The 20,652-nt window shown below is 42.2% G+C and overlaps 1 protein-coding gene, 1 non-coding gene and 1 pseudogene across 2 annotated transcripts; 2 read left to right on the top strand and 1 right to left on the bottom strand.

Moving 5' to 3' along the window:
* Positions 1-1,927: 1,927 nt before the first annotated feature.
* NCR3LG1 (natural killer cell cytotoxicity receptor 3 ligand 1) lies at positions 1,928-20,470 on the bottom strand. The gene is made up of 5 exons (XM_032881111.1): positions 20,395-20,470; positions 17,468-17,815; positions 6,043-6,357; positions 4,428-4,522; positions 1,928-2,303 (listed from the first exon to the last, which is right to left on the bottom strand). The coding sequence occupies exons 1-5, from the start codon at positions 20,468-20,470 to the stop codon at positions 2,214-2,216; spliced, it is 924 nt and encodes a 307-aa protein (XP_032737002.1). The 3' UTR covers positions 1,928-2,213.
* LOC116881445 lies at positions 7,478-8,063 on the top strand (annotated as a pseudogene).
* Positions 18,584-18,715, top strand: LOC116881465. Its single transcript, XR_004385416.1, has one exon. It is a non-coding gene; the product is annotated as a small nucleolar RNA SNORA72 (small nucleolar RNA).
* Positions 20,471-20,652: the final 182 nt, after the last annotated feature.

Genomic DNA, 20,652 nt, shown 5'->3' with positions numbered 1-20,652 from the left:
TGAAATAGGCACCAACTGAACCGATGCCGCAATCCCCAGTACCGCCACTAGAGGCCACTCTAAATCACCCTCAGGCAGGAGCTCAGCGATGGGGATTTCTACCTCTAGTCAGTCAGCCCTGGAAGCCAAGAGTCTTCAATGTCAGTTAAGACCATGAATGTGGCCCCCCACACCCTCCTGAGTGACCTAAAAGCTGCGTTTAGGGTCATTTCTTTGACTTTCAGTAAAGATGTGAACAGGGCTTCTCTGCCCCTCAAAGATCCTGAAATACAACTGCACATTCCCTGAAAACTACATTCAGAACCACACTGTACCTTACCCATGACTAACACCTGGCCTGAGACTCCCCAAAGCCTTGTCAACCTCTGTCCTGAATGAGGTGCCCGTGCACAGATCCAATTAGGAATAGCATCACCCACCTTGGTTCAGTTACAGAAAATGAGGAAATGATCAAACACGCCAACCAACAGAACTGTCCCCTAAGAACAGACAAGAACAGTATAGAGTGAGCCTATCCTCTAGACAGAAGGATCCAGCTTATCTTTCACAACCCAACCCCACCCTGGATCTTCCTTGGCAGTATGGATCAAAAATCCAAGCTCTACTCTTCACTAGCCATGAGAATGAATAACTCAAAGAATAACTCAGAGATATTAAGTTAAAAGTGCAGCTGCATATTTATTCTTTTTTTTTTTTAAGATTTTACTTATTTTTTTTAAGATTTTTTTTTTTTTTAATTTGACCGACGGAGATCACAAGTAGGCAGAGAAGCAGGCAGAGAGAGAGGAGGAAGCAGGCTCCCTGCTGAGCAGAGAGCCCAATGTGGGGCTCCATCCCAGGACCCTGGGATCATGACCTGAGCCGAAGGCAGAGGCTTTAACCCACTGAGCCACCCAGGCACCCCATACATTTATTCCTCTATTAGCATGAATAGGTGGATCTCATTAAATTAAGAAGTAGGATGTGAAAGGAAACAGTTCACAGTCTAGAAATAGTAAGTGTAACTTTGGAGGGAGGGGTATAATTGACATACAGTAGATCAGTTTCAGGTGTATAACATGATCCAGTAGTTGTATATATTCCAAAATATCACCATGATAAGTCTAGTTAACATCTGTCACTATACATAGTTATAAAAATATTTTCTTCTCAAAGGTTTTTCCGAACTTTTTAAAGATTTACTCTTAGTAACTTTCAAATATGCATTACAGTACTATTAACTATAGGCACCATGGTGTACATTACATCCCCACAATTTATGACCAGAAGTTTGCACCTTTTGACCACCTTCACCAATTTCATCCACCCCACTCCATTCCTGGCACCCACCCTTGTGCTCTCTGTTATCTGTGAGCTTGGGTTTTTGTTTTTGTTTTGATCTCACCATATGTGAGATCATATGGTATTTCTCTGTCTGACTTATTTAATTTAGTATTATACCTTCAAGTTCCATCCGTATTGGTCCAAATGACAAGGTTTCATTCTTTTTTTATGGATGAATAAAACTTCATTTTATATATATAGATGTATATATATAATATACATATATATATCTCACATTTTCTTTATCCATTCATCCATCAGTAACACTTGTTTCCATATCTCAGTTATTGTAAATAATGCTTCAGTGAACATAGGGGTGTATATATCTTTTAGAGTTAGTGTTTTCATTTTTTTCAGGTAAATACCCAAAAGTCGAATTACTGGATCACATGGTAGTTCTATTTTTAATTTCTTGAGGAACTTCCATTCTGTTTTCCATAGTAGCTACCAGCAATTTACATTCCAATCAATATAATGCACTAGGGCTCCTTTTTCTCCACATCCTCGCCAACACCTGTTGTTTCCTGTCTTTTGATACAAGCCATTCTAACAGGTGTGAGGTAGTAGCTAATTGTGGTTTTGATTTCCCTGATGAGTGGTGATACTGAGCACCTTTTCATGTGTCTGTTGGCCGTCTGTATGTCTTCTTTGGAAAGCACTGCTTTCTTTTTCTTGGATAAGCTGATTGGCAGGAGGCCACCAAGAAAGCAGCTTGAGCAGTCTGTTCTTGAGCAAGTTACCTAAGGCATTGGGAAAAGTAATTTCAGTTACAGATGCATTCATTGAGAAACCTTGTTGTTACTGCTATTTCTGTGTAAGAATTTCCAATGTTCTTCCAGTGGTTCCGCCATCGGAATAAGCCACAAACACGTCATAATGAAAGCACCTCATTATAGTTCTTCAGTCCTTCTTGTGTCAATTTGAGTGTTCTGAGAACAAGCTTTCAAGATGGAGAATAAGGAATATCTTCGGCGTAGCACCTGTAAAAGATAAAGGAGAGAGGGCACCTGAGCATGCAGGCAAAGCCTTTAGACCACGATACAGGTGTAATATCTGTAAAGGGAGGAAGAAGGAAGGACTGGGTAGCAAGAGCCCCAGACTCCAGTGTAAGTCTGAGAAAGTCTCAGGGGAGCTACAAAGACACCTGCATTTCTCAGCTCTTTTCTGGGGCTGTCCAGGGAAAGCATGGCCTCGGCTCTAATACTGAGGCAGGTCCCTGACAGGCCACAGCTAGAGCATGCTGGCTTTGGTATGCTCCAGAGCAGGCTCTCTCTCTAAAGGGTCTCAGCAGCACATTTCCAGAGCAACCATACTTTCTAGTCAAAACTCAACTGCCTGAGGAACTGTATCAGTTAGATTTTGCTGTGTAAAACCCAGCCTAAAACACAGTGTGGCTTTGAAAAAGAAAAAAAATGTATTTCTCATGCACTGTGAGTTGGCTCTGTTGAGTGGGAGTTGTGGGCCATCATGTGATCTAGACTGGCCTCTCCAGCACAACTAGTGCTGGTGTCACTCGGCCCCCAACAGACAGAACTTGGATGCATTCTCCTCTTATTAATATCAGAAGCACCAAAGAAAGCAAGTGGAAACACACAAGTTCTCTTGAGACCTAGATTTAGAACTGGCTCTCTTTCACATTGGCCTCATTCTGCGAACCAAAGCAAGCCACAGGGTTGAGCCCCAAGTTCAGGGGCAGCCCATCACTGGAGGACACTACAAAATTACCTAGCAAAGGACATGGATGTGAGTAAGGGTGAAGGCTTAGAGCCAAGACTGCAAACCACCACAGAATCCAGGCTAATCACAACGGCTTGAGTCTCTTTTTCAAAAAATATCACTGCCAAATGTGAGGTTATCATGATAGCCGCTGGATTATCAGAAGCCAGGGGAAGGCAAGAAATAGAACATTCACAAGTATCGCAAGAACATTTGAAAAACACTTTTATCTAGTTGTCTCATTGCCCTAGGTCCCATCAGAAGAATAAATCCCATGAATCGATTGGTGAACTTTTAAATAAACAAATAGCCTTTTTTCTTAATTAACCGATTATTGTCCTTTTCCTAAGGCATTTATAATGAGATGTATTAGCTACTGCACAGGTTCTGCCTTGGCAGGTCAATAAATAACTGAGGGCAGTTTTGTTAGGTAGAACAATTTTTTTTTAAAAGATTTTATTTATTTATTTGACAGACAGAGATCACAAGGAGGCAGAGAGGCAGGCAGAGAGAGAGGGGGAAGCAGGCTCCCTGCTGAGCAGAGAGCCCGATGCGGGGCTCGATCCCAGGACCCTGAGATCATGACCTGAGCCGAAGGCAAAGGCTTAACCCACTGAGCCACCCAGGCGCCCCTAGGTAGAACAATTTTAACCAACATGCCTACACTCGTCTCTCAGGCCTCTACAGTTTTGAGTTGTTTTGTTTGCTATTTGGAGAATAGTGAGGGATAAACATGTTTGAAAATGTGTTTTAGTTTGGAAACACTTAGGGAGGGTTAGAAATCCCTGGTTAAACCAATGAAATCTGTTGATAAGTTATCCCATTGAGCTATTGACAAAATATGAGCACCTGGCAGAAAGATTTCATACATCTGAGCCACAGTATCTCCATGTGAGAACAGCAGAGCAGCCCATATATGGTTCAAAAACCTGGTCTGAACCGATAAGGTCAAGTCTGAGACACAGTGAAACAGGTATATCAGGAAGACACAGAGGGGATTTATGCTGCATCTTCCCAGAGTCATAAACCACCACATGAAGATCAGAAAAGGAAAAGCCACACACCGGGCACTTGGGTGGCTTAGTCTGTTGAACATCTGCCTTTGGCTTGAGTCAGGATCTCAGGGTCCTGGGATTGAGCCCCGCATCGGGCTCTCTGCTCAGCAGGGAATCTGCTTCTCCCCCTGCTTGTGTTCTCTCTCCAATAAATAAAATCTTTAAAAAACAAAAAGAAAGAGAGAGCAAGCCACCCACCACAACACTCACCACACTTAGAATACCCCCATATCAATCCCAAGAACTCCTTGACAGCGTCCCCTGCCAATAATCTCCGAACTCCCAAAGCCAACTCCAAAACATAGGGCTAAACTTTACTTTGGAACCACTTACCTGTTTCCAAAAAATAAATAAAATCAGTACAATTAGGAAGGTTATTCCAACACAGGGTAAAACGTATTTCAGAATACAAGCTGTCTTCTCAGATTCTGCAGAGAGAAAGAGGAAAATAACATTAAGGAAAAAACCTCCTGGCCAGAGCCAGAGGTCATACAACCACTGCTAGGATTTGTGGTTGTATGTCATTTTCCTGGTTCCTGTGACCCTCTGCCACATGTCACCCTCCTTGGCACCCTCCATTCCTATCACACATACCTCACCATCAAACAGCGTGTTTAGCACTTGCCAGAAGATGCTGGAATATCAAACATCACATACCACTCACACATGCCATGCAATGTGTAAAGCTTCCAAACTACTACACCATCTTGCTGCAATACAGTGAATATGCGTGTCCCTCAAAATTCATACACTGAAATCCTAGTGCCCAATGTGATGGTATTAGGAGACAGGGTTGGGGGAGGTGCTTAGGTCAGGAGCGTGGAGCCCTTGTGAATGTATTTAGTGCCCTTATACTAGAGGCCCCAGAGAGATCCCTCATTCCTTCCACCATGTGAGCATACAGTAAGAAGTCTGCAGCCCAGAAGAGGGTCCTCACCCAACCATGCTGGCACAATGATCACAAACTTTCAGCCTCCGGAACTGTGAAAGATAAAGTTCTGTTGTTTTTAAGCCACCCAATCTATGGCAAATTGTTACAGCAGTCTGAATGGACTAAAACATACATATAACCCAGACAAACCCCCTCATACCATACACTCAAAGCATATTTCAATTTCATACTCCCCATGCCCCACACATACTCTTCACACATCTCTTCACACACACACACAACCACCCACACACATTCTTAGCCCTTACTTCTAAGAACAATTCCTCTCTCCCTCTAGGACCATCCTGGATACCCAGACTACATCCCCCAGAAGCCTTCTTCACCCCTCTTAGCTCCAGGCAGATGCAGCAGACCAGCAGGGTCATACCCACCCAGGACCATACCCATGACCTTGGAAACCAAGATATGAGCTCCATGGACCTCATCCCACCAGCAGGAGGGATTCTGTAGTGACCTGTAGATCTTGAGCTAAGGATCCCATGTCCCTGGGGAAAGTCCTGGGCATCTTGAGGACCATCCTACTATAGCTCCCCATCTTGGTCACAACCATGGGTTTAGAGACAGAACTATGGGTTTAGCCTCTACCAGCCACCAGTTTGCAGTGATCTGGGGCCTGAGCAGAAGACTTGCTGGCAGGGTGGAGTCCCTGGCCCCTGATAGACTGTTATCTTGGATAGGATCCTGTCCCCCCCTCCTTATTGCTAGCAAGTTTCACACTCCAAGCCATATAGACCACCCAGATCACTTAAATTGCCATGAACTGAAAGTAGCCCCGTTTCCATCTGAGGACTATTGTCACCACTCTCCATCAACCAGACCATCTGCCCTGCCTTAAAGACCTAGTCTGGACTGCTGACTCTGGGGCTAAGTTATGCCAGACCAAACTTTCTATCTTTCCCACTGTCCCCTGTCTTCCCCAAGACTGCCTGGGAACAAAAATTTATGTTATCTGACCTCAAGGTAAAGAGCAGGAGAAATGTTCAGGAGGCTTCTTACCTATCACAGTCAAGGTGAAGTTGAGCCTCTGGGAGGTAGGCAAGGATTTATGCCATATCACACACTGGTAGATGGTCATACTGTCTTCCAGAGAGGGCTTCAGCCTCAAGAAGCTAGTGACATTCTTATTGTCGCTGGTATAATTAGTGAAGACGCCCTCAGAAACCTCCACATACTGAGGATCCTTCTGGGTCCACTTTTTCCACGTAATGGTAATGTTCAAGGGGTAGAACCCACTTGCCATACACGAAATAAGTTGTTCTTCATTTTCTTTCACCATGGCTTGCTCTGGAAACAAGCTGGGGACTGGGTAAGCTGCCGAGAGAGAGAAGTCGTGTTTCAAGGGCAAGTAGGGACTAGTTTATTATCAGCCTAATGCCTGACCCACAGCAAGCAAGCCTTCAGGAAAGGTAGCATACTGAATGGGATTCTGCTTAGGCTAAATATTCTGGATATGTTGGCTTCACTGTCAGCTGATATGCTGTGGTCCCCTACTCTCACAGCAATTTTATAGAGCAGAGTTTCTTAAGCTACTTTGTATCACACATAGACACCTTTGAGAATCTGAGAAAAGCCCTGGAACACCATTGTGGTAGAGACTACTAACAACCAATTTCCGTTCTTCCATGACATACCCCAGTTAAAGCTACATCTCTCAACCTCTGCATAGCCATGTGAACTTAGGGCCTCGTCATTTAGAGGTAGTCAGAAATGATGATAGCAACTTCCAGGAAGTATCCTTAAATAACAAGGACGCCTTAAAGAAAAGGACTGTGCCCTACTCTCCTCTCCCCCTTCCTCTTTCCTGCAGAATGGCTGGAATAGTGCTTGATGGCTAGAGAAGGAAAAGCCACTTCCAAACGTAAGGTGGCAGCTATCTGTGGAGAATGGCAAAGTAATAAGATAAAAGGATCCGAGGTCCCCTATAGTCACAGAACTGCCATAGCCACCTTGGGTTAGCTACACTTGTGTAAAAGACAATAAACTACCTTTTTGAAAAGCCATTGTTGACTTCTGGTTTCCCTTCTGAAATGTAAAGACTCGGAAAGCCATAACAAGAAAAGAGCTGAGCTGAACAAATGATAAATCAACAAATTTTCTTAGCTCTATGAGAGAATGAAGGTGACAGGGCACCCCAAAAATTAGAGACAGGCAGACTGAGAGAATCACGGCCAAGATTGTGTCACCTTGAGCAGATGCCAGAGCCATAAACCAGTAGAGGCACTTAAGCAGCGACTCTCACCAACTGCTAAAGGATGAGGATGGACTGATTGCTGTGGGCCCAGTCTCACGGGGATCACCACACTTTCATGCGTTTTACTGCCAGGAAACCCACACTGGTTCTCACAGTGAAGATTCAAGAAAAATCCCCTCCTATTTTCAGGGGAGAGGAAAAGTAACTAAAAAGATACCCAGTGCATTAACCACATAAAGGATGCTCAAGAGAAAGAAGACTTTGCCAGAGCCTTCTAAGACCTGGGTAAAGGATGATCAGCCAACTCGAGCCTGCTCTAGCCTTCCGGTCTCACCTACAAAAGCTTCTGAAGGTCACAGCCTAGGGGCTCGGAGCTCAAATTCAAGATTGAGATTTAATGGTAAGATTGACTGCTTCCCCTCTGCAACCCTTTGTCACCACAGCAACAGGGCTCCGGGTGATAATATTAGATGAAAACTGAGAGGGCTGCAAGGCACACTCTGTTTAAAGAGGAAAACTCTTAAGAAAACAGGTTGCCAGTAATGAGGACCTGCCAGTTCTGATGGGAAATCCTTACAAGGAGCTTCTTAAAAATGTATCTTGTGTGGAAAATGTGTAGATTATAAGAATGCACAGTTTTTGTCCCAGTTTATTTCTGCATTTACTGGATGCATTTATGGAAGGCACATAAGTCTGTGAGAGAAAGCAGAAAGAAATCACAAAAGCAATGACGAGAGCTCAGATAATGGGGTTTATGCCAGGTACAGACAAGGATCCTGCATATCTCAAAGACCCTAAAGTTTGTAACATCAAGTATCAGCAGTAAATTATATGTTTTATCATCAATAAACATATTTTTTAATAAAAAAAAAAAAAGGAGGGGGAGACAAAAAGAAAAGAAGCAAAGAACAAGTACACCGAGTAGAATGGTACATACTAATCCTGATAGGTCCCCCCCAAAATGGGTCCGTGATTAAAGGAGTGAGACTGATATAAAGTGAAGGTCAAGCAAAGCTTTATTCTGCGCAAGCATCAAGAATCAGACCAAATGTTCGGGGCCGCGCCTCTTACAAGAGAGGGCAAACTTTCTCTGTTTCACAGACTAGCTTTTAAGGGCAAAGGCCATGCCTTTGGGTTGGGCCTGGCCACGCACAGGTGGCCAATGAAATTGTAATACACAGGTGGGCAAAGGCCATGCGGTTGGGACTGGCCACACACAGGTGGCCAATGAAATTGTAATACACAGAGAAAGGTGCACAGTGATGCTAGATGACTAATTGAATTACAGTTTACCCTAGAGTAGACATTTGACCTAGCCAATCACCTTGGTTAGAATTGGTGCCCAAAAGGCTCCCAAAGGGCGGGGCCCATACTCCTTGGTAGCTAGTGAGACAGTATGCAACCCCCCCACTGATCGGATGTCTCCACCTGGCCTGACCCACCCTTGTATCTGGGCTTTGTTACCTGGGGCTCGTTTCTGGGACTTGTTTTTAAGTAAGTCCCCTGGGGGAAGGAGAGCAGGGACAGTTTAATGGTTAAACAACAAGGTTATTGTTTAACCTGGATGGAAGCCTCTGGTTAAATAGGTCCTTACAATCCAACTGTATGATGAGGGAACAGAAAGCAAGCTGAGGACAAAGCAGAAGCTGACACCCCACAATCCTCCCCTCATGGGGTATGTGTCACATTTCTCAGGCACTTCTGGCTGTCCTAAAGCTAAGGGAAAGAAAAACAAAATAGAAATCACAATCCTGCAAGACATGAGTCTCCCGCAGTTTACAAATGTCTTGTGGTCTACAAGAGCAAAACATTTCCTTTTTTTTTTTTTTTAACGTTTTATTTATTTATTTGAAAGACAGTGAGAGAGCACAGAGGCAGACGAACAGGGAGAAGCAGACCCCTCCTGAGCAGAGAGCCCCATGCTAGGCTCGGTCCCAGGACCCTGAGATCATGACCTGAGTCAAAGGCAGATGCTTAACTGACTGAGCCACCCAACCTCCCTGAGAACAAAGCATTTCTATCAATAACCTAGCTTCCAGAAGGAAATGTAGATACAACTAAACGTCCTTATAATCTGCAGCCCATTGAGAGATACCTGAAGTGTGCAGAGTATAATGTTCCTCTGGCAAATTCCCAACTATCTTCATGTTAATGAGTGCTAGAAGGAGAACCATCTTAACTTGACAATGGCAAGGCCTCTGGTATCCTGTGAATTTTCTTTAACATATGAAAGATCTTTCTTGAAACCTCCCTTTTTCCTTACCTCCCCCAACCCCATGGTTTATAATCAGCCACTACTCACAATCCTGAGGCAGTAGCTCTTTCTGCCCACAGGTACTGTCCCCATGCTTTAATAAACCACCACTTTACACCAAAGATGCCTCAAGAATTCTTTCTTGGTCACTGGCTCCAGACCTCAACCCATCAAACCTCATCTATATTCCAAAACCACATCATATATATATAATCACTTTAAATGAATGGTCTAAACATATCAGAGACAGGGGAGGGGGGTGCTGTGGCAGGAACTGGGCACCTGGGTGACTCAGTCAGTTGAGTGGCTGCCTTCCTGCTCAGGTCATGATCCCAGGGTCCAGGGATCAAACCCCAAATACCTGCTCAGCAGGGCATCTGCTTCTCCGTTTCCCTCTGCCCCTCCCTTCCCCTCCACTTGGCTCTCTCTCTCTCTCTCTCACTCACTCAAATAAATAAAATCTTAAAAAAAAAAGAAAAAAAAAAAGAATGTCAAAATACCTGAGGCAAAACCTGAAAGAACTACAAGGAGAAACAGACAAATCCATAATTACAGTTGGAGATTTTGAGACTCATCTTTTGTCAATGGAAAGACCAGCAGGCAGAAGAGCAGTAAGAAAATAGTGGAAAGGAACATTACCACCAATCACCTGGATCAAATTATCAACAGGATACTACCCAACAGCAGTATATACATTCTTCCCAAGCTCACATGGAACATTCACCAAGATGAAGTACCTTCTAGCTCATAGAACACATCTTTAATGTTTTTAAAGAATAGGAATCAGGCAGGATAGGTTCTCAGACCACAATAGAGTTAAACTAGACATCGATAAGCAAAAGGATGGCTGGAAAAATTCCAAATTTCTTGGAGAATAAATCACTTCTGGTCTAAATAATATATGGGTCAAAGAAAAAGTCTCAAGAGAAATTTTAAAATATTTTGACCTAAATGAAGTTAAAATGAGAATACCACTCATGAAAATTTGTGGATGCAACAAGAGAAATAGAGGAAATGTATAGCATTGAATATAAATTTTATTAAAGAGGAATGATGTAACGTCAACTATCTTAATTAATAAGCTTCCACCTTCAGAAGCTAGATGAGGAAGAGCCATTTAAGCTTAAAACAAGCAGAAGAAATGAAATAACAAAAACTAGAGCAGAAATCAGTGAAGGTGAAACCAATGGAGAAAATAAATGAAACCAAAAACTGGTGCTTTGAAATGATTACTAAAATTGATAAGCTTCTGGGTAAATTAAGGAAAAAAGAGAGAAGACAAAAATTACTAGTATCATAAATGAAAGAGGCATCACTACTGATACTATGAAAAAAAGAATAACAAAGAAATAGTACGAGGAATATTGAACCCACATATTTGATAACTTAAATATAATGGACCAATTCCTTGAAAGACACAAATTACCGAGATTCACACAAGAAAAAATAGGTAAGTTGATGGGGCGCCTAGGTGGCTCACTCAGATGGTTAAGTGTCTGCCTTCAGCTCAGGGAGCGATCCCAGGGTCCTGGGATCCACTTCCGTATTGAGCTCCCTGCTCAGCAGGGATCTTGCTTCTCCCTCTGCCTCTGCCCCTCTCTCTATCATGAATAAATCAATAAAGAAAGAAAAAATAGATGATTTGAATAGGCCTGCATCTATTAAAGAAATTGAATCAATAATTAATAACCTTCAAAAAAAGAAAGCACCAGGCCCAGATGGTTCCAATGGTGAATTCTATCATTTAAGTTAATTATGATACCAATTTTTTACAATTTCATCTAGCAACTAGAAGCAGACGGAACACAGCCCAACTCATTCTATGACCCCAGTAATATACTAATACCAAAATCAGATATAAAGGTATTACAAAAAAGGAAAACTACAGACCAATATCTCTCATTACACTGAATGCAAAAATCCTCAACAAAATATTAGCAAATTGAATCTAACAATGTATAAAAATAATTATACACTACAACTGAAAGGGACTTAATCCAGGTATTCGAGACTGGTTCATCATTCAGAAGTCCATTAATATAATCCATGACATCAACGGACTACAGAAGAAAAGTTATATGAGCATACCAATTACGTGGAAAAAGCAACTGGCAAAATCCAACACCCACTCATGTTAAAAACTCTCAGCAAAATAGGAATAAGGGGAATTTTCTCAACTTGAAAAAGAGCATCTACAGAAAACCTACAGCTAACATTGTACTTAATGGTGAAAAACAAAAGACAGGACCAAAGCAAGGATATCTCCTCTAACCAAGCCTATTCAGTATCATGTGGAAATCCTAGCTAGTAAAATAGGACAAGAAAAGGAAATAAAATATACACAGGTTAAGAAGGAAAAATGAAACTGTCTTTGTTCTTGGACACATGATTTATATAGAAAACTCCCAAAGACTTGACCAGAAAAAAAAAAAAAATTTAAACACTATAACTAGTGAGTGATTACAACAGGCTACAAGGACACAAGGATAATATATAAAAGTCAATTGCTTTCTAATATACCAAAAATAAATAATTAGAACTTCAAATTAAAAACACAATACTATTTACATTAGTGCCCCCACTTCCCCCACAAAAAAGGAAATACTTATGTTTAAATCTAACAAAATAGGCGCAGAATCTATACGAAGAAATCTACAAAACTCCAGTTAATGAAATCAAAGATCTAAATAAATGAAGAGATCGTCTCTGTTCATGGATAAGAAGAATCAATATTGTTAAGATGTCAATTCTTCCCAACTTGACCTATAGATTCAAGGAAATCATAAGCCCAGAAAGTGTTTTGTGGATACTGACGAACTAACTCAAGTTTATGTACACAGGCAAAAAAAGCCCAGAACAGCTAACGCAATAGTTAAGAACAACAAAATTGGAGGACTGACGCAACCTGACTTAAGGACTTATTATAAAGCTACAATAATCAAGGCAATGTGGTAAAAGACAAATAGACAAATGGAACAGAATAGAGAGCCCAGAAACTGACCCACACAAATGTATTCAACTGATCTTTGACAAAGGAGCAAAGGCAATTCATTGCAGATAAGGCAATTTTCAACAAATATGCTGGACAATTGGACATCCATATACATAAAGTTTGAACACAGCATCTAGACATACAACTTACACTTTTCACAAAAACTGACTCAAAATAGATCATAGACCTAAACATGATGAAATTTTATTTATTTATTTATTTATTTATTTATGTTTTTATTTTAAATAGGTTCCATATCCAGCATGGAGCCCAACATGGGCTTGAACTCTGAGATCAAGACCTGAGAGGAGATGGAGATTAAGAATCAGATGCTAGGGGCGCCTCGTTGGCTCAGTGGGTTAAAGCCTCTGCCTTCGGCTCAGGTCATGATCTCAGAGTCCTGGGATTGAGCCCCGCATCGGGCTCTCTGCTCAGCAGGGAGCCTGCTTCCCTTCCTCTCTCTCTGCCTCTCTCCCTGCCTCTCTCTCTGCCTACTTGTGATCTCTGTCAAATAAATAAATAAATTAATTAATTAAAAAAAAAAGAATCAGATGCTAAACTGACTGAGACACCCAGCTGCCCCTCATGATGAGCTTTTACATACAATGCCAAAATCAGGCTCCATGACAGAAAAAATTGGTGAGTTGGACTTCATTGAAATTTAGAACTTCTGCTCTGCAAAATACACTGTTAAGACAATGAAAACACAGGCCATAGACTGGGAAGAAATATTTGCAAAACTCATATCTGATAAATAACTTGTATCTAAAACATACAGAGGACTCAAAAAAATAAAATATACATTAGACTCTGAAAACTCAACAATAAGAAAACAAAGAACCCAACTGAAAAATGGACAAATGATCTAAACAAATTATCTTTCAAAAGAAGACACACAGATAACCAAAAAAAAAAAAAGCAATTGGAAAGATCCTCAACAGCCTATGTCACTAGGGAATTGCAAATCAAAACAACAGATGAGATATCATTACAAACCTATTAGAATGGTTAAAATATAGGGGCACCTGGGTGGCTCAGTGGTTTAAGCCTCTGCCTTCGCTCAGGTCATGATCTCAGGGTCCTGGGATAGAGCCCTGCATCGAGCTCTCTGCTCGGTGGGGAGCCTGCTTCCCTCTCTCTCTCTGCTTGCCTCTCTGCCTACTTGTGATCTCTCTCTCTCTGTCAAATAAATACATAAGAATCTTAAAAAAAAAAAAAAAAAAAGGAGGGGCGCCTGGGTGGCTCAGTTGGTTGAGCAACTTGCTTCAGCTCCGGTCATAATCCTGGAGTCCCGGAACTGAGTCCCATATCAGCCTCCCGGCTCAGCAGGGAGTCTGCTTCTCCCCCGTTCATACTCTCTCTCTCTCTCATATGAATAAATAAAATCTTAAAAAAAAAAAAAAAGAATGGCTAAAATGTAAAAAATTAACAATACCAAATGTTGACAAGGATACAGAACTACAGAACTTTCCTTCATTGCTGGTAGAAACGCAAAATGATATAGTCACTCTGGAAGAACTGTCAGCTTCTTACAAGTTATACACAGTCTTAACATATGATCCAGCAATCACACTCCTAGGTATTTACCCAATTAAGAGGAAAAATAATGTCCACACAAAACCTACACCTGAATGTTTATGGCAGCTTTATTCCATACTGCTAAAAATTGGAAGCAATCAAGATGTTTCTCCATAGGTGAATGGATAAATGAACTAGGTATATCTATACAATGGAATGTTACTCAGTGATGTAGTAACACTGATGTTACAACAGTGATGCAGATTTTTTTGGTGGCTGTCAAGCCACCAAAAAAAAAAGAGACACAGAGGTATCTTTTTGTTTAAGGTTTATTTATTTATTTTGAGAAAGAGAGAGAGAGAAAACATTCGAGTGGAGGGTAGGGGCAGAGGGAGAGGGGGAGAGAGAATCTCAAGCAGAATCCTTGCTGAATGTAGGGCCTGATGCAGGGCTCAGTCTCAGGACCCTGAGGTTATGACCTGAGCTGAAATCAAGAGTCAGACACTTAACTAACTGAGCTACCCAGTTACTCAGGGACACAAAGGGACCTTAAATGTCTATTACTAAGTGAAGGAAGCCAGTCTGAAAAGGCTACATATTGGATGATTCCAATTCCAATTATATCACATTCTAGAAAAAGCAAAACTATGGAGCATCTTGTAGTGCCAGAAAGTAAGGAAGTGCCTAAAGCAAAACAAAACCCCACAATGATAAGGGTGTGTCAAAAAGACACAGAGTCAATTAAGAATACTCCCAATAGCCAAAGGTGGAAGAATTTGAGCAACAAAATAAATAGTGTTAAATTATAACCCAACGTATAAAATTATTATCCTGAGTCCATCCTGAATTTAAATAAATGATCAAATAGATTAATAAGTGGGGGAGAGAATACAAATTTCTTGTGCAAAAGAATTCCAAATAAATTATGTAGCTACTCTATTCTAAAGGGCTAGAGTAGAGTGGGCTACACAGAGTGACTTCCTTTCAAAGAGTATAGCAGGACAAGGAAGGGGAGAAGAGTACCTTTATGGTAGAGAAACCAGGCAAATACTACTTAAGCTAAATGATTTAAGGTCAACACCAAGAATCATAAATCGTTCAATTAGATGGGATGGGATGAAAATGGCACTTTACCTCTATGATCTTCCTCTTCCAAAACCATAACTCCTGTGAATTATGAGAATAACAGCAGAGAAATGCCAATAGAGTGACATCCAATGATATACCTGACCACTACTCCTCAGAAGGTCAACATTGTCAAAAACAAGAAAAGTCTGAGAAATTGTCAGTCAAGAGGAGCCTAAGGACACATGAAAACTAAATGCAATGTGGTATTCTGGATGGGATTTTGGAATAGAAAAAGGACACTAGATTAAAAACTAAGGAAATCTGAATAAATTATGAACTGTAATTAATAATAATTACCAATACTGGTTCATTATTTATAACAAATATACCATACTAATGCAAGATGTTAATAATAAGGGAAGTTAGGGCAGAAATGGGAGTAATATGAAAAATCTGTACTGTCTTTATAATTTTTCTGTAAATCTAAAACTATTCTGGGATGCCTGGGTGGTTCAGTCAGTTAAGCATCTGCCTTTGGATCAGGTCATGATCCCAGTGTTCTGGAACTGAGTCCCGCATTGGGCTCCTTGCTCAGTGGGGAGCCTGCTTCTCCCTCTGCCTGCCACTCCCCTTGCTTGTGCTCTCTCTCTCTGACAAATAAGTAAAATTTTAAAAAGAAAAAATAAATAAAACTATTCTTAAAATCTAAAGTCTGTTAATTTTTTTTTAAGATTTAATTTATTTATTTGACAGACAGAGATCACAAGTAGGCAGAGAGGCAGGCAGGGGTGGGGGTGGGGGAAGCCAGCTCCCTGCTGAGCAGTGAGCCCGATTTGGGGCTCCATCCCAGGACCCTGGGATTGTGACCTGAGCTGAAGGCAGAGGCTTAACCCACTGAGCCATCCAGGTGCCCCTAAAGTCTGTTAATTTTTTAAAAATACTTTTATTTTGGGGTGCCTGTGTGGCTCAGTTGGTTAAGCATCCCACTCCTGATTTCAGCTCAGGTCACGATCTCAAGAGTCTTGAGTTCGAGCCCCATGTCAGGCTCCACATTAAGCAGGGAGTCTGCTTAAGATTCTCTCTCTCCCTCTCCCTCTGCCCCTCCTCCCACCCCATGCACACATGTGTTTTCTCTCAAATAAATAAAAAAATCTAACAAAATAAAATACTTTTATCTTAAGCTTTCTGTCAGCTGCAGAGGAAATTAATCCTAATTTAACACCCCCATCACCCACATTAATATGTATAAAATATTAAAAGTCCTAAGTACAATATTGGGGGGCTCATAGATACTGTCCCTTTTTTATAGGCTGAATGTGGCCTCTTAAAATTCATATACTGAACTCTTAACTGTTGTCCCTCAGAATGTGACTAAATTTGGAAATAGGGTCTTTTTTAAGGTACTTAAGGTTAAAATGGGGACATTAGCTTGGGCCTTAATCTAATAGGACTGGTCTCCTTATAAGAAGAAGAGTAGGACACACGTGCACAGAGGAAAGAATATGTGAAGACCCAGGGAGAAGATGCTTATCTACAAGCCAAGTAAAAAGGCCTCGGGGGAGAAAACAACCCTACTGATACCTGATCTCAGACTGCTAGACTGCAGAATTGTGAGAAACTAAATTTCTGTTATTTAAGCCACCCAGTGGCTTAATTTTGTTACGGCAACTCTAGCACATGAATATGCCCCTCAAAGCTCATCTACATACTATCAGACCCATCATAATAAAGTAAAAAGCTCAAAGGGGTGTTCGAAGGATAGTGTTGCTGTTGCTGCAAGTCTTCACTGGGTACGGACCTCACAACAGTACCCAACTGGGCATTGTATTTGTAATGTATTTATTCATACATTACTTAATGGAATCCTAAGTTCTGAGACAGGTATGATTTATCAACCCATTTTGTACAGGGGAAAATTCAGACCCCAAAATGTTAAATGGCTGGCCCAGTCACCCAGTACGGCAGTAGCAAATCTAAAACAGGATTCAGATCTATGGAACCAAACTCCAGCATCTCTCTCCTTTCCCAGCTACCTTTCAGAAACACCTCTTCAGTGAACACGCACTGTCCACACACTAAGTGAATTATAATTAATATAGCTATCATTCACTGGGCACTTACAATGGGCCAAGCACTATGCTCTTCTACCTGCATTTTTCATAGACTCTTCCCCACAATAAATCTCCTAGGTAGGTATTATTACATTTGTTCAGAAGGAGGTTCTATGTGATTAAGAACTTGCCCAAAGTTGTCCAGCTGTCCATGGAATCCCAGGACTCAAACCCATGTCTGTCTGACTCACTGGTCCATGCTCCAAGCCTCTGCTCCGTTTGGCCCACAGATCCACCTCAAGCCTCAGCACCATGGCAACCTCAGGGCCCTGCCTTCAGGCACTCACCCACAATCTCCAGCTGGGTGGTTCCCACTGCTTTGTTAGGGGTCATCACCACCTCACATCGGTACTCTCCTGCTTCCTCCAGCTGGATGTCTGGCAGCCGCAGGGAGGCATCCCCTCTTTCCAGCTTCGATAGAGACACAGAGGCTCCAGGTCGCGTTATCATTTGGTTGCCTCCAAAATACTGAAACACTGTAACTTCTGTTGTTGACATATGATGCTTCCTAAACCAGGTGACGCCCATAAGCGTGATGTTCAGGGGGCGGTCACTCTGGACTTTGCAGACAATAGTGACATTGTCATTCAGGAACACTGTCTGAGTCTTCCTTGCCTTTTCCACTTGCAGAAAACCTGTCACAATAAGAGAATTTGGTTATGGGGGACCTTTGAAAAAACATAGGTGTGGTACTCTCAAACGTAATTGGAAACAAATTCCTTCTTTTGTTGGGGAGGGGGTGTCTCAGAGAGGCTCCTTAGTTCATAGCCCCACATTAATCTACATAAGATCCTTCAACTTTATTCCTCTTTTTTCAAGTTTGTTTTCATTATTCTGTATCCCTTACAATTTCATAGGAATTTTAGAATTATTAGTTTATCAGTTTCTACAAAGAAGTCTACTGAGATTCTAATAGGAAGCGCACTGAATCTTTAAATCAATTTGGGGAGTACTGTCATCTTAACAGTGTTGTCTTCTAATCCATGAATCTGTTTTTAGGATACTGTATGGACTGAATGTTTGTGTCCCTCCAAAATTCCTATGTTGAGGCCTAATGTCCAGTGCAACATTTGGAGATAGAGCCTTTGGGAGGTAATTAGATCATGAGGGTTGAGCCCTCATGAATGGGATTAGTGTCCTTATTAGAGACATGATAGATCTCTTTCTCAGCACCAGAGGACACAGTAAGAAGGTATTCCTCCAGAAGCCAGAAAAGAGGCCCCTCTCCAGGAACCAATCAGTCAGCACCTAGATCTTGAACTTCCCAGCCTCCAGAACTGTGAGAAATAAATCTCTGTTGTTTAAGCCACTCAGTCTAAGGTTTTTGTTAGGGTCACCTGAAAAGATTTAAGACAGGATGTTTTTCCATTTCACTTATTTAGATTCTCTTAAATTATCTTCAACCTCGAATATTCTCACTGTCCTGATTTTGTAATAATCAGAGCAAGCTAAGCATTTGCTATATTAAGATCATGCATGTGTCCCAAGACTTAGTTCTTTCCCTAGGCCTGCTTTTATCAAAGCTGGTGACAGACTGAGTCTGATTAATGATGTATCTTGTGGAAATGTCTGTGACTCTGGGTATCTGATCATCTTTGAGAAATGACAGCAAAGTTAGTGTAGTAATTTTAAAGATAGCCATTGCTAATTTGATGATTACCAGTTGCCATTAAATGACCTATAAAACTAAAAAAAAAAAAAAGCTTTATAGTTTTCAGAGTAAAAATGTTATGCTTCTTTTGTTAAACTTATACCTAAGTATTTTATTCTTTCTGATGTCCTCATAAATAGAATTGTTTTCTAATTTTATTTCTGGGTTGCTCATTACAAGTGTATAGAAATACTATTTATTCTTTTTTATTTCCATCTCCTCCCCACCCCAACAGGCAACCATTCCAAGATGTTTAATCCTTCATGTTTTTGTTCTCTTTACAACTGCCTTGTTTTGTGGGACATCTGGGTGGCTCAGGTCATGACCCCAGCCAGGATCCTGGGATGAGTCCCAGACCAGTCTTCGTCAGTGGGGAGCCTGCTTCTTCCTCTGCCTCCCACTTGCCCTGCTTGTGCTCTCTCTGACAAATAAATAAAATCTTTAAAAATTTTTATTTATTTGACAGAGAGATAGAGGGAGAGAGAGTGTGTGAGCACAAGTAGGGGGAACAGCAGGCAGAGGGAGAAGCAGGCTCCACGTGGAGCAAGGAGCCCACCACAGAGCTTGATCCCAGGACCCCGGGATCATGACCTGAGTGGAAGGCAGGCGCTTACCCAACTGAGCCACCCAGGTGCCCCTAAAATCTTAAAAAAAAAAAAAAAAAAAAAAAAAAAAGACTCCTTCAATAGGGTCTTTCTTTAAAAAAACAACAACAAAAAAAAACCTGCCTTGTTTTGTTTCTCAAACTTATGAAAATAGTATGAAGTTAGATGTTAATGCTTCTCCTCTTGGCACTGTTTCAAACCCTCTCTCATTGATATGTGTACAGCTAGTCCATTGGTTGAGGTTAGTGACCAGCTTTTCATATGCGAATCCACCTTTGGCTCATCCATAGCCCTAGTGATGGACACGCCAGGGTCTCCTAAATGCCACATCCCCACCCATCCAGCCACCACCACTTGGCACAGCCCCGCCCATTGATATCAAATGATATCTTACGGTTTTAACTTCTATTCTATGACTAGTGAGTTTAAACATCTCTTCATATGCCCTTCTGCCTTTGGTTTCCTGTTCGATAATTAAACCTCCATCATTGCCCCCGCCCCCCCCCACCAAAAAGTACAAGAGGACGTCTGAATGTCACCACGAGGGTGAAACACTCCCTCACACTCTCGGCGAAGGCTCCCTTCAGTAAAGTGCTATACTCCCTTCATTCGGTAAAGTGAAATATCCCCTCAGGAGCACCCGGGAAGTACTTCCCTTACTTCCACTCCTCTCCACCCACCCACCCTTACCTAGTTTTTCTTCTCCGTGCCAGCCCCCAAAGCGACAAAAGAGCGGCTGTGAAAAGTACAGAGAATTCTGGGCTCCGAATCAGAGGAGGCACCCAGTCTCAGGCTCTTACAGGTGCCCCCTCGGTGCCCAGCAGCCATCACTAAAAATTGAATGAGTAAAGGGAGGCCGCGGCCTTCAGGTGGGAGCCCCGCTGCAGCGGCCCGGGAGAGGAGCGCAGCCATCACCCCTCCCGCGCCACCACCCGTTCCTCCGGCGCCGCGGGCTTACCTGCGCTGGGTGGCCCGCGCGACAGGACCAGAAGGAGGGACGCTGGCCCGAGTAGGAGCAGCCGCAAGGGCGCCATGTCCACCGCCCGCGGGCCCGGGCGAGCGAGTGGAGATCCAGAGCGTTCACCTGAGGGGTGAAGCGGACTTCCGGGCCTGCGTGTCCCCCGCGGTAGTCGGAGAAGTGAGTCGGGATGAGTCCCGTTCACACCAGGACACCCGGCCCCACCCCTGCGCTTTAAGCGTCGGGAGCGCCTGCAGA

The sequence above is a fragment of the Lontra canadensis genome, unplaced genomic scaffold (genome assembly GCF_010015895.1).
Source record: "Lontra canadensis isolate GAN:19392208 unplaced genomic scaffold, GSC_riverotter_1.0 scaffold74, whole genome shotgun sequence".
NCBI classification, from domain to species: domain Eukaryota; kingdom Metazoa; phylum Chordata; class Mammalia; order Carnivora; family Mustelidae; genus Lontra; species Lontra canadensis.
This window is presented reverse-complemented; position numbering and strand designations above follow the sequence as displayed.